This window comes from Cheilinus undulatus, linkage group 15 (genome assembly GCF_018320785.1).
Source record: "Cheilinus undulatus linkage group 15, ASM1832078v1, whole genome shotgun sequence".
In the NCBI taxonomy this organism is placed as follows: domain Eukaryota; kingdom Metazoa; phylum Chordata; class Actinopteri; order Labriformes; family Labridae; genus Cheilinus; species Cheilinus undulatus.
The window spans coordinates 13396100-13407953 of record NC_054879.1 but is presented as its reverse complement, the minus strand read 5'-3'; the positions used below and the strand labels follow the sequence as shown (position 1 = coordinate 13407953).

General features: G+C 37.8%; 1 protein-coding gene across 1 annotated transcript in view; it reads left to right on the top strand.

Moving 5' to 3' along the window:
* The first annotated feature begins 4217 nt into the window (after positions 1 to 4217).
* The window catches only part of LOC121522859 (ly6/PLAUR domain-containing protein 1-like), a 29320-nt gene continuing 21683 nt past the window's right edge, over positions 4218 to 11854 (top strand). The window contains exons 1-2 of the mRNA XM_041807530.1: positions 4218 to 4330; positions 8811 to 8942. Of these exons, the coding sequence (XP_041663464.1) occupies positions 4282 to 4330; positions 8811 to 8942 (181 nt within the window). The 5' untranslated portion in view covers positions 4218 to 4281. The remainder of the gene's footprint in view (positions 4331 to 8810; positions 8943 to 11854) is intronic.

The window sequence follows — 11854 nt, the reverse complement described above, 5'->3', positions numbered from 1 at the left end:
TCATGGTCGTGGGGCATCTTGGATGTCATACCACAGCCCGGCTAGTTTTTGCTGAATATTTGTAGTCTGAGCCGAACTTATCTTACCATCTTTATGCAGACGGCATTCAGATTTACCTGCCAATAAAGAGGAACGATAGCAGCCCCATTAAACGTCTGCTAGACTGTTTTAGAGATATAAGAGACTGGATGGCCCTGAGCTGTTAAATTTTAATGAAAACAAAACAGAACTGATAATTTTTGGCTCTAGTGGTGCCCAGGATTCACCTCTCAGGGACCTGGACCCCTTTTACCTCATTTTAAACCCACAGTTTCAAATCTTGGTGTAAAGGTTGACAATGATTTTAAAATGGATCAACACATATATTCTGTTGTTAAATCCAGCTTTTATCATCCGAGGCTCTTATCCAAGATTAATTTAATTATTTTAATGACTTTGAATGAGTGACTCAAGCTTTTATTTCTCCTCGGTTGGACTACTGTAATGCTCTTTACATCGGTGTTGATTGGGCTTTCCTTGCACTCTTACAGTTGGTCCAAAATCCTGCTGCTCATCATTAAACAGGTACACATAAGCATAAACACATCACCCTGATCCTGGCATCCCTCCATTGGTTCCCTGTTTATTTTAGAATTATTTTTCAAATTTTATTGTTTGTTTTCAAATCTTTAAGTCCTCGTCCATTTCTTCTATGTTTCGACTGTTTTTGTCACTTTTAAACCCTTTCCACCACTTTGCCTGTATTGCCATTTCTAAACCAATTCTTGCCACTCTATGCCTATCGTTGCCTGTGTTGACCCATTATTGCAACTATTAACCAATTTTCACCACTTTCTAGGCCCATTTTTGTTTATTTTATCCACATTTCACCACTGTTATGCCCATTTTGGGCAGTTTAACCCATTGCTGCCCCTCTCTGCCTACTTTTCTGCCTCAGCTGACCCAGTTTTGCCAGATTGAAATAATTTTTTCCACTTTTGATCCCATTTTATTAACTTTTAGCTACTTTTGAAACAATGTTGCCACTGTTAACCCCTTTTGCTGCTTTTTATGCCTATTTTAGTCATTTAAGAAGACTTGATTTAAAGCACCAATGATTAGAAATATGTTTGTTGCTTTGAGAAGAGTGTTTATTATTCAGGTAAAAAAATAAAATATGGATATCATAGAATAACTTTACAGTGGATCATGAATTTGGTGACTCCATGGGCTCCCAGTTTGGCAGGGCCCCAGAAAACTCTCCCCTTTATCCCCACCTATGGGTGGCCTTGATCATCATGGATGATCCAAAATCAATAACACTGATACTCGAAAGTCCTCAAACTGAATACAGATCAGTTTCTTTTTACTGTGTATGAGGAAAAGTTATACTGAAACACATTCATATTCCATTAGAAGAAGCAGTCTGATCACCAGAATTATACCGTCTGTCATTTACATTACATAAGATTAATACATGCATATTTAACCACCCATACTGCAGTGTTTCATACCAACGATGGCACAAAGTCAAAATGCCAGACACAAATGCAAATAGTCTATGCAGCACAAATGTGCTCACAGAGTCAACATGATTTATTATGCATGATGCAATATGTGGGCATTTTGCAGATTCATACATAAATAACAGCAAAAACATCTGCATAATAACACCAATAACCTGCTTCTAAATTATTCACTGACGAGTTAGAATGAAGCTGTTTCCAAATTAAGACACTCAATGCATCCGTCAGAGATGGACATCAGACACTCACAGGGCTACAGTGGTCAGCAATCACACTGCAATGCTCCAAATGATTTCCATGAGGAGAAATGGGAACAAATTGAAAAAAGATGCAAATTCACAGAATGTATGTGAAAATACAAAGCAGACACAGCAATGGCGATGCACTTCAACTTCAGAATGTGCTGCAAAGGATGAAACGGGATAAGTCCTACCAATAGAATTACTGAATTTAAAAATAAACATGCACATGTGAGCACAAGAATAGCCTTACAAAGCTGATCAGACAGCTCCATCTCGCAAAGCTCCATTCTGAAACACTTGTTTTTTGCATTTCAAATACATGGGCCAAACGTGGCCATCAAACAGGCCTAGCCCTAACATCAACCCTCTGAGGTCTCACCACTCTCAGGTGTGTTTTCACAATGTTTTTATTAATATCTTTGTCATTTTACATCATAGAAATGCAGTTTAAACACAATCTTAAATAGGAAACTCTAGTCTTTTACTTCCACCCTCACTTGCTATCTCACGTAATTCACAGACGGCGTTACAGCGCCAATAAGAGAGCAATGGGCACATTGTCACCTCTTACTGTGCATCATTGGATAAATCCTTAGTCCATCAACTTGCACATACATAACTGTTTTAATCCTTCTTTTCACAACCAGTTGACACTCTGGAATCCCTGAGGCCCTCTACTTTTGTGAAGCTAAGACTTTGGTAAACATATTTCAAGCAGCAAAACAATTTGTTCATATGAGTGAAGGTGTGTTTTTACAAGGGATTTTAAAAGTATTCAAAGATAAGATTTCAAAATTCAGCATTTGGTCTAAAATAACTTTGTCCATAGTCATCAAGGACAAAATGGGCTTCAGTATGCATAAAGCCGAGGTTCTCCTGAAAATCTTGATATAAAACTCTTGGGTATTTGTGTTATTTGCAAGTATCTTTAAAAGGTGAATTAAAAAATAATGAAAAAAATTGAGGGAATACCCTTAAACCTCAGAGGGTTAAGTGTACTATAGAAAAGAGACAGTCAGTAGGTAGAAAGGACTGTTTTTCATGACAGCAGATATAAGTTGGGTGATCTCACCTGCATGCTGGCTAGCTGGGCCTCCAGTTTTGTTCACCCAAGAAGGCATTAAGGCATCAAGCTGGACACATCCCATGTGTGTGTTGTTTAGCAGCCAAGGTAAAACTTGATGGCATTTCTTTTAACCGGGCCTTTTAATTCCTGGTAATAAACCTGGATACCACTGTTATTCTTCACAATAAGGCGAACACAAACTGTCACCATAACCAGGTACTGTATGAGTAACTAAAGGAATAGATAATGATTAAGTAACAAATTACCCATTAATTATGCATCAGCAGTTAGGTCCTCATTTATCCCCTGATAACTATACAACAGTTTGTGTTCATTCTGGTTTAAATGGCTGTTTTTTACTCATTTGTAGAGTATCTATGCCAGTTTTAGTAGAGGATAACCAGTAGTTGGATGAGGGGAACAGATTATTACAATGAATGTAATGGAAAAGTATCATGACGGCGGGTCGTTAGTGCTTGAAATCTATGGGCAGCATTATAAATCCTCCATGGAGCCCAGACACTGGTTATGGTGCTGGCAGAGGACTTTCAGAGACAGGCTGGGTGAAGAGCTAATGACTGATGATTCTGCAAAGATTTGATGAGGAAGCGTTAAAGTGAAGCATTGTGGTAGATTCCAACTTTCTTCTTCTTCTATCAATCCATCAATTATCTACAATGCAATACATCTGATGCAAATCTCAAAATTGTAACTGCTATTATTGAGTACCCCTAATTTGTTAATGTTACTTTTTGTAAATAAGGTAACAAAGAGCATTGTTTAGACCTGCACTCTTTGTAAAGTGTCCTGAGATCATGTTTACTATGGCACTGTAGGAAGAAAACTGATGAACTGATTGATTGAATAACTGATTGTGAAATCCATGATGATACTCTGTGTGTTAATTGTGCTCTATAAATAAAGTTTGACGTGACTCTGACTTGATTAAGTTTTCCTTCAGCTTACAGATGGATAAAACTCTGATTGGGGACTTCTGAGGTCAAAGCACTGATTCATTTTTGTTCTTTTATGGTCTAATTTCAATTGAACGATCAGCCATAAATAAAGCAAATAAAGAGTCTGGGGTTCTTTGGGTGTGTCTGACAGATTTAGGGTGGAGTAAAACTAAAGGGGGTATTTTCTCAGCCTGATTGACTCTAATAAAACATTATAAAAACTGAGAAATAAGTTTGTTACAGCTAAAGCAAATGGGAAAATCACATTCGAACTACAATAATAGTGATGCAAAATTCCAAGTGCAATGTCAATAGTAAATGATTCTCTATAAATGTCTTTAAATGTATGCGCTTGCTATCAGTGTGCGCGTGCGTCAGCGGCGGATATGAGAGGTGAAGCATCGCAGGAGGTGTCAGGCTCACCATGCAGGGCTGCCAGCTGCTCCCGTGCGCCTCAGAGCCGGAGAAGCTCCTCCGCTCATGTTCGAGCTCAGAGTCACAGTGAGAGGACCATGCGGCTGTTCGGCGTCTCCACTCTGCTCCTCTTCTTCTCCAGCTCAGGTACGCTCACACAGCCTCCTTTCAGCAACACTGTACGGGATTAAAACGGGTCTTTTTAAGGCTGCTTGAACCCAAAACTTCCCAAACAGCTTATTTGTGGAGGTGGAGCGCGGTGGATGTGAGGATGAGCGATTTAGCGCGCAAAGCTTGGAGCTTCCGCGTTGAAAAAACGTTTTCTATCTTGAAATCTGAGCTAATTTCTAAGTTGGATCGTCATTTTGATGCTTCGGGAAAGGTTTGAATTGGCTTTTCTTACACTTCTTTCTTGCTGGTCCCCTGTTGGCACTCTTAGATCTGGTTTTGGCTGTGCGCTCCCCGTGCGTCTGATACGATCCAGGTAAGTTTTCTAGCCGAACATAAACGCAGAACCAAGCCTGACTCCATACTGTGAAATGTCCAGCTTAAACTGGCTGCTATCGAACCCCACAAATGAGCATGGAGACCACTGCAGCACAGTGAAGAGGAACGTTTTTACTCTGTTTCACCTCAGCTTATGGCTTTGATTCAATCAGTGCTGAGCAGCGATGAAAGATCCTTTACTCAATGTGCCAACCCAAGAATGCTGAAACACTGGGCTGGAAATTAAGGGTATATATATATATATGAAGCCTGGATTATGAATGACCCTTAAGTAGCGATTATAAAAATGGAGACAACTTTGTCCAGTTTTCCACAACTTTCTCCATTAAAGATGTAAACCACTGCTGAATTTTGCTTCTGTTAATGCATGTCTTCACGTTGTAAGTTTAATGGATTCTGATTAAAATCTGAGGGTTGTTTTGTGAGTAAAATCTAACCACTTTTAGTGTCTTCATCATTTTTTTTTACATAAAATTCTGCACATAATTACACCCCAGACAAAGCAGAGAGAGTCAAATTTCTGCAGATGTTGTCGCAGAAGTTGATATATATATGCCTATATATTTTAAGGTACTAAATATCATCCCGCTTCTCTTAACAGTCAGTCTCAAAGGCTGTGGTTGCAGCATGCTTCTCACTTTGTCGCACTTTAACACCGTGGTAATGCTTAAAGGCAGTACAAACTAATAAACAAACTGCAGGTAGATTTAATTGTTTTCAGAGGCTGTGTAGATACACCAGTTTTCATTTCATTTACTTTCATTAAACTCCTCACAGGAGCTTCAAGCAGTTTTTTAGTTGAATCCATCACTCAGTATGATTTAATCCATCACAGATGTGTCATAAATCAATGTTACTCATCATTGATACAAACTCAACAGATCATCAGTGAGATGCTTGAATCATATGCTGTGCATTAAGATGGACATGGCAACAGCTGCATGGGAGTGAAGCTAGTATATTTAGAGCTCCCCCTGCTGACTGTCCCGGTGTTAATTCTGGCAGCCTTTTTTTAATTTAGTCTTAGTCATTATTACACCAGTAAAATACAATTGTCCTTCTTCATATTATCACAAATTACACTTTTATTGTCATATTTCCAAAAACATCATTTTAAAGTAATATAATGGTGCTAAGGTAATACCTATTGTTTTCTATGTTGATAATTCTTCCTATTACGCAGATTTTAACTCATAGTGTACAGATATTAAAAAACACAACTCTTGATTTAATTATAAGCCTTTTTTTCTTTTTACTTTTTTTTTTAACCAAAAAATGTAACAAACAATAAGGTATAAACAAACAGACAAGTGCCCAAATACAGTAATGAAGATGTATGGATAGAAGTATAATAAAGAATTAACAAACAAATAAATAAAATGTTGGGACTTTCATAACATACTAAAGTTCAAATGAAGATTATAGAAATGTATCAGATCCAGTCACAATTATTCACTTCTGAGAGTCTCACTAAAGATGTCAACTGTTCTGTTACCTTTTTTTTTTCTTTTTTTTTTTTTTTTTTACTGTTTATATGTTTTAGAGTGTTAATGTATTGTTTCAGTTCATCAAGGAAACCAGGAAAGTTAGGGGTACATTTCCTTATTCTGCGTTTGTGAATATGGAATTTCCCATACAGTAACATTAAGTAGATCATAAGTAAATTTAGTTTTACTCAACATATTTTCTCATCAATAGGTTCCAAGTTTTGAAATTCTAAATCAATAGGTTCAAAATTAATAGAATGTGTAGAATGGTTAAAAAAAAAAGATAAAGCCGTTTCTAATGGCTGCCTCCACTGCAGTGATTACCTTGGATGTAGCTTTAGCATAGCGTCAGTTTTACTACAACAGAAACATGTTTCTGTATTAAATAAATGATTAAAACAACACTAAAAGCTTTTCATGATGTGAAAGATGTTTTCTCTTTTCTGCTGACCTGCTTTGACATGAATGTGTGAGCATTATGGGGGAAAGGGTTGTTGTTGTAATAGCGGGAGTAAACAATGGGTGCTAGTGGAGTGATTAGCTCGGAGTTAGCTGCAGCGGTAGTTTTGTCAGAACTGGACAATGTGTCTTTATTAAAACATGGGCGGAGAGCAACACTGGGAGCTTCTCATGACACAAAGGCTGTTTATGCATTTCTCCTGGTCTGCTTCGGCATGGGTTTGTGATTTTTACGGGTGGGGTTTGCTGCTGTATCCAGTGATTGCTGCTGTGCTAGCTGTTAGCTTAGATATATCTGTAGGAAAGTGGCAATTTAACTGGAACTGGAAGGGGTGAAAAGAAACTAATGACATTTACCCAAGTTACTGTAACTGAAAAGTATGTTGGGTACTTTTACTTCTTCAAGTACTTTTACTACTTCTTCACTACTTTTACTTTTACTTTAGTACCTTTTTTTTGGGGGGGGGGGTATTGTACTTAGCTATATATTAAAGTGCATAAAGTACTGAGTTTAAAACTGGGCCACATTTCTCTGTAAAACAAGAGCAAAGAGCCACACTGAAAGCTTGTCTCAGCAGAGAAGATGCTTATGCACGTCTTCCGACCGGTCTTGGTATCAGTATTTATTCACAGAGTAGATCCACCATAAACAATCTAGCCTGTCAGATCAAGAGAAGAAGCGCAGGTGTGCGACGTCATTTTGTCTTGTCGCTCTGATTGGCCTGTCATGAATGTTAGGGACAGAGCCTTCCTCCAATCCCCTTCCGAGAATATTTGGAAAAGTCCTGACCTTCCCAAATGCTTTCTATGGGAGCTTTCCTAGATAAATGTGAAATATATCCATGTAGTGGATATTTGATCTGGTGTGTCAGGTTCATTTTTCACTCATTAACATTCAGTTTAGCTTGTTTTTCAAAGTGTGAACAGTGCTGAAGTTCAATAAATGGGTGCAATGCAGATGTATGCGTAATTGAACAATCAGGCAGGTAGCTCTTTGTAAGTCTAATTTGGATACTTATGACACTAAGGCTAATGAATTGATAGGAGTTTTAATTCCAGACCCATGCTGTTGAGGTCTTTGCAGCTATGCTTATCTCTTCACTGGTTAAACCATACTTTGAGCTACCTTCTTGTTCTTGTCAAATGATGCTGATTGGTTGGTCACTCTGACAGAGAACAAGCTTATCAGCTTGACACTTTGCAAGATGGACCCACCTGATGACAGACAAGGAACCTGGTCAATCCATTGCTTTGCAAGGTTAAAGGTAAAACGTTGAGGTAATAATGCAACAATGTCAGAAAATGGTCAGTGATTCAGACCAGAGCAGAAGAACCGAGCACTTATTGTGACCATGTATTATAAAGTATTAGTGATGTCACATTTCTTTACTTTTTCAGTGTTTGTATGACCACTGACAAGTTCCAGTTGTGAGTGGACAGCACTTACATGGCCCTTCTAGTCTTCAAACTAGCTATAAACTGCTGCAGCACTCACCCTTTAAACACAATACACTTTACACTTGAAGCTGCTGACTTTGTATTGTGGTTTATTTGGCATTTCATTTAGGATAACTTTTTGAAGGAGTCAGGGATCAAACTGAGGACAAATACTCCATTTTAACAATTCTGAAAAGATGCCAAAACCTGCTGACTTGAACCACAAATAACATTATTTTGCAGCATTAAATGAATGCTATATTAAAGCCGAAACATTAAAATTACTGATGCAGTCAGAACTAAATGATGGGCAAAGTTGAAAAGTATGACTGGAGGGTTTTCTACAGAATAATGAAAAACTGTGAATCAGTCTGAATAAATTAGAATATGAAGGACATGCAATAATGCAAGTCTGCTACAAACAAACAAACAAACAAGTGTTACAGTCCAAAAATGTAAAATTTCATCGATCAAAGTAAAACATGATGAAATGTTGCAACAACATGCTGCTGAAATAAACCGGCAACTCATATATTGCTCAATAATTGAACATGTCTGTCACATCTATTTGAAACGGTCTAAGAGGAAGAAACTAAAAAGTGAGGATATTCTCCAAACAGAGGCTGAAAAGATAAAACTTTCTCTGTGATTAGTGTGTAAATGAGAAATCAGCAGTTGTGGGGGTCACGTATCCTGATGTAAACAGAGGATGAAACATCTGTTTGTGTGTGTTTCAGGGCTGGCTCTGCAGATTCAGTGTTACCAGTGTGAGGAGATGACGCACGACTGCTCCACACCAGAGTTCATCGTTAACTGCACCGTGAACGTGCAGGACATGTGCCAGAAGGAGGTTCTGGTGAAGGATGACGGTGAGTCACATCTGTGGAGTCGATCATTTTTACTCTTTGCTTCTTTACGGTCAAAATATCCTTAGGGAAGAAAGACTCCAGGAGAAAGTTTAGATTTCAGACTCAATCCTGGACTTTCAGGTTAGGTTTGACATGATTTTATTTTAGTTTTATACACAGGAAAGTTTACTGGAACTTTGCCCTTTTAAAACAAATTTACAAAATGCTTTCATTACACACAAATAATCAATATAAAAACTAGGGCTGTCAGTGTTAATGCATAAATAGTGATGATAATGAGTGCATTCCATTCCACTTTGGTTAAACCATCTAAGCATCTCCCTGCAGTCATTTAACCTCATAATTATCCACAAATCCACAGTTTTATTTCATTTCAACTACAGATGAACTGATCTATTATCTACCTTACATTTTGGGTTTGGATTGTGGCTCTCGCTAAAATTTTTTCTAGACAATGTGGCTCTTTGGTAGAATAAGGTTGGGTACCACTGCTCTAGCTAATCAGTATGATCATGAATTACAAGAAAACAAACTTCTGAATACAATCTGAAAAGTTCAAAGAAATTAGAATTTTTTGGCTATAATTTGTGTTTTCAGGCTTTAATGTGTTAAAATTTCTTGGTTTTATAAATTTAATAAGGACTGATTCTATACATGAAAGGTTGAAGAGCTCACTCAGCTAAATTACACGCCAATCGAGGATATTAAACGCTCATTTTATAGGCTATTGTCATACCTTACAGTGATGGTAATCATCTGAAGAAAACTATCTTATTTACATTTAGAAACATGACCTGTAGAGACATACTGAAGCAAAAAAGAAATGCATGCAATTTAAATAATTGAAATAGAGTGTTCAATTGGCCCTCTATTTGACTATGACCTTTTATTGTGAAGAAAATTTAAAAGAGAGCTGATGAAAGGTCTGTCCAATTTTGCTAAGTGACTTCAGTAACATAAGTGCCTGGATAAAAGAAATCAGAATTAAAGCACCATCAGAAAATATGGGTAAGCGGGATCTATGCTGTCGATATCTGTTTTGTAATTCAGTCTAGTAGGTATTGGTTGTGAATTTCAATACTCATCCCTGCAAATTAAATGCATGCTCACCAATTTTCTTATCCCATGTTCTACTGGCATCTTTTACAGATAATCCCAACACACTTTTTTCTCAAAAGTATCAATCCAGGCACTGTTTAGGCACTGGCCACCCAAGTATACTTGTATATCATTTTTGCTTATAAATAGATAAGGAATATTATCCTATCTGGGTTTCAGAAAGTGAGTGATACTATTTGAGCATCTTTAAACAGTTTCCAGTTGATGGATACTGTTAAAAGAGCAGAAGCAAACAAATTCAGCTTGAAGAATGAGGCAGGACAGGATGGCTGAGAGATGGGGAGAAAGGAGCCACAGTTCAGACTTGAACCTGGGCCATCTGCATGCATGGGGCACAACCTAACCACAATCTGTGGCCACGTTTGTCAGTATTTTGATTCATGAAATGGAGATAAAGTTGTATGTTGACTGCCCCAGATGAAATTGGTGCAAGAACACATGGCGTTCTCACTTACAGCAGTTTGTTCAAGCATTCACTCCACCCTGAGTTAAATAAAAGAGGGCGCCAGAATTAAAAAGTTAAACAGAAAAAGTTTTAATGCAGTTTAACACACAACTGCTGGGGTTTGAAGTTTTATATTTATTTTAAAAAATGTTATAAAAGATTGAAGTCAAGGATACTAAAATACGACTTTTACATTAAAAGCCTGTTGATATGAAGGATACAAAAGACTTCTTGGATTTTCTTAGTTATCATTTGGCAGAAATAAACACCCACAGCTTGAAATTGAAAAGAGATGACTGTGGAAACTGTTCAGTGTTCAGCTCTTTTGTTGTTCATGAGCGGGATTAGATTGTTTGTCCTCATCATGATTCACAGCACATTTTAATGCTCCACTAGTTATATTTTCTAAATCAAAGGAAATGTGGTCTACAATACGATGTTCTGATAAAGGCAGGCCTTTGTGCTGTAGCAAACAAAGACTGTTTTTGAGGCAGTCTCCAGCAGATTCAGTCAGAGTTCTTGCTCTCTGCTGTGATCTGAGGTCAGAGAAAGCTCTTCACTTCTTTATTACTATCATCAGAGGAAGAGAGTCCTGGAGTCATGCTCGCTGCTTCAGTATGGGGTATTTACTCTTTTATTTCAAGTGTGGATTTATATGCACACTGTCTGTCTGTCTGTCTGTGTCTGTATGACGTAGCCTATGTATAATGCTATTTGTTGAACACACAGTCTGAGTGGTTAGCTTTGTTGCCTCACAGCAAAAAGGTTTCCTGGTTGGACATGGTTTTTCTGTGAGCCATTTGAATGTTCTCCCATGCATATATAAGTTCGTTCTGGATCCTCTGACTTTTTTCCACAGACAAAGACATGGTTGTTAGCTTAATTGGCAGCTCTAAATTGCCCATAGCTGTGTATGTGTCTGATTCTTTGTCCCGACTGACAGGTGACCAGTCCAGGTGTTCTACCTCTCACCCAGTGACAGCTGGGATTGGCTCTAGCCCTTAGGAGCCTGAATGAGATAAGCAGTGTAGATAAATTATGAACAGATGGACCCAAAGAGGTTTGGTTAAGTCCATAGTTATACATGTGTAGTTCGGAGAATCATCAGCAAACCAATCAGAATCGGACTGATTGATTTTACTTTTTATATTTAGTAACTGAGCACACAAAATACAAGACACTGTGAAATATGTTGATGGATGATTTTAATGGTAGGTTTGAAGCTGGCAATAAATGTTAAATCAACATTACTTTTCTGAAGAAGAGGTATAATGATAGCTGTTTTGAGTGATGAAGGAAAAATACCAGACTGAGGGGAGCACTTAATTATTTCTAACACCTGCGGGGC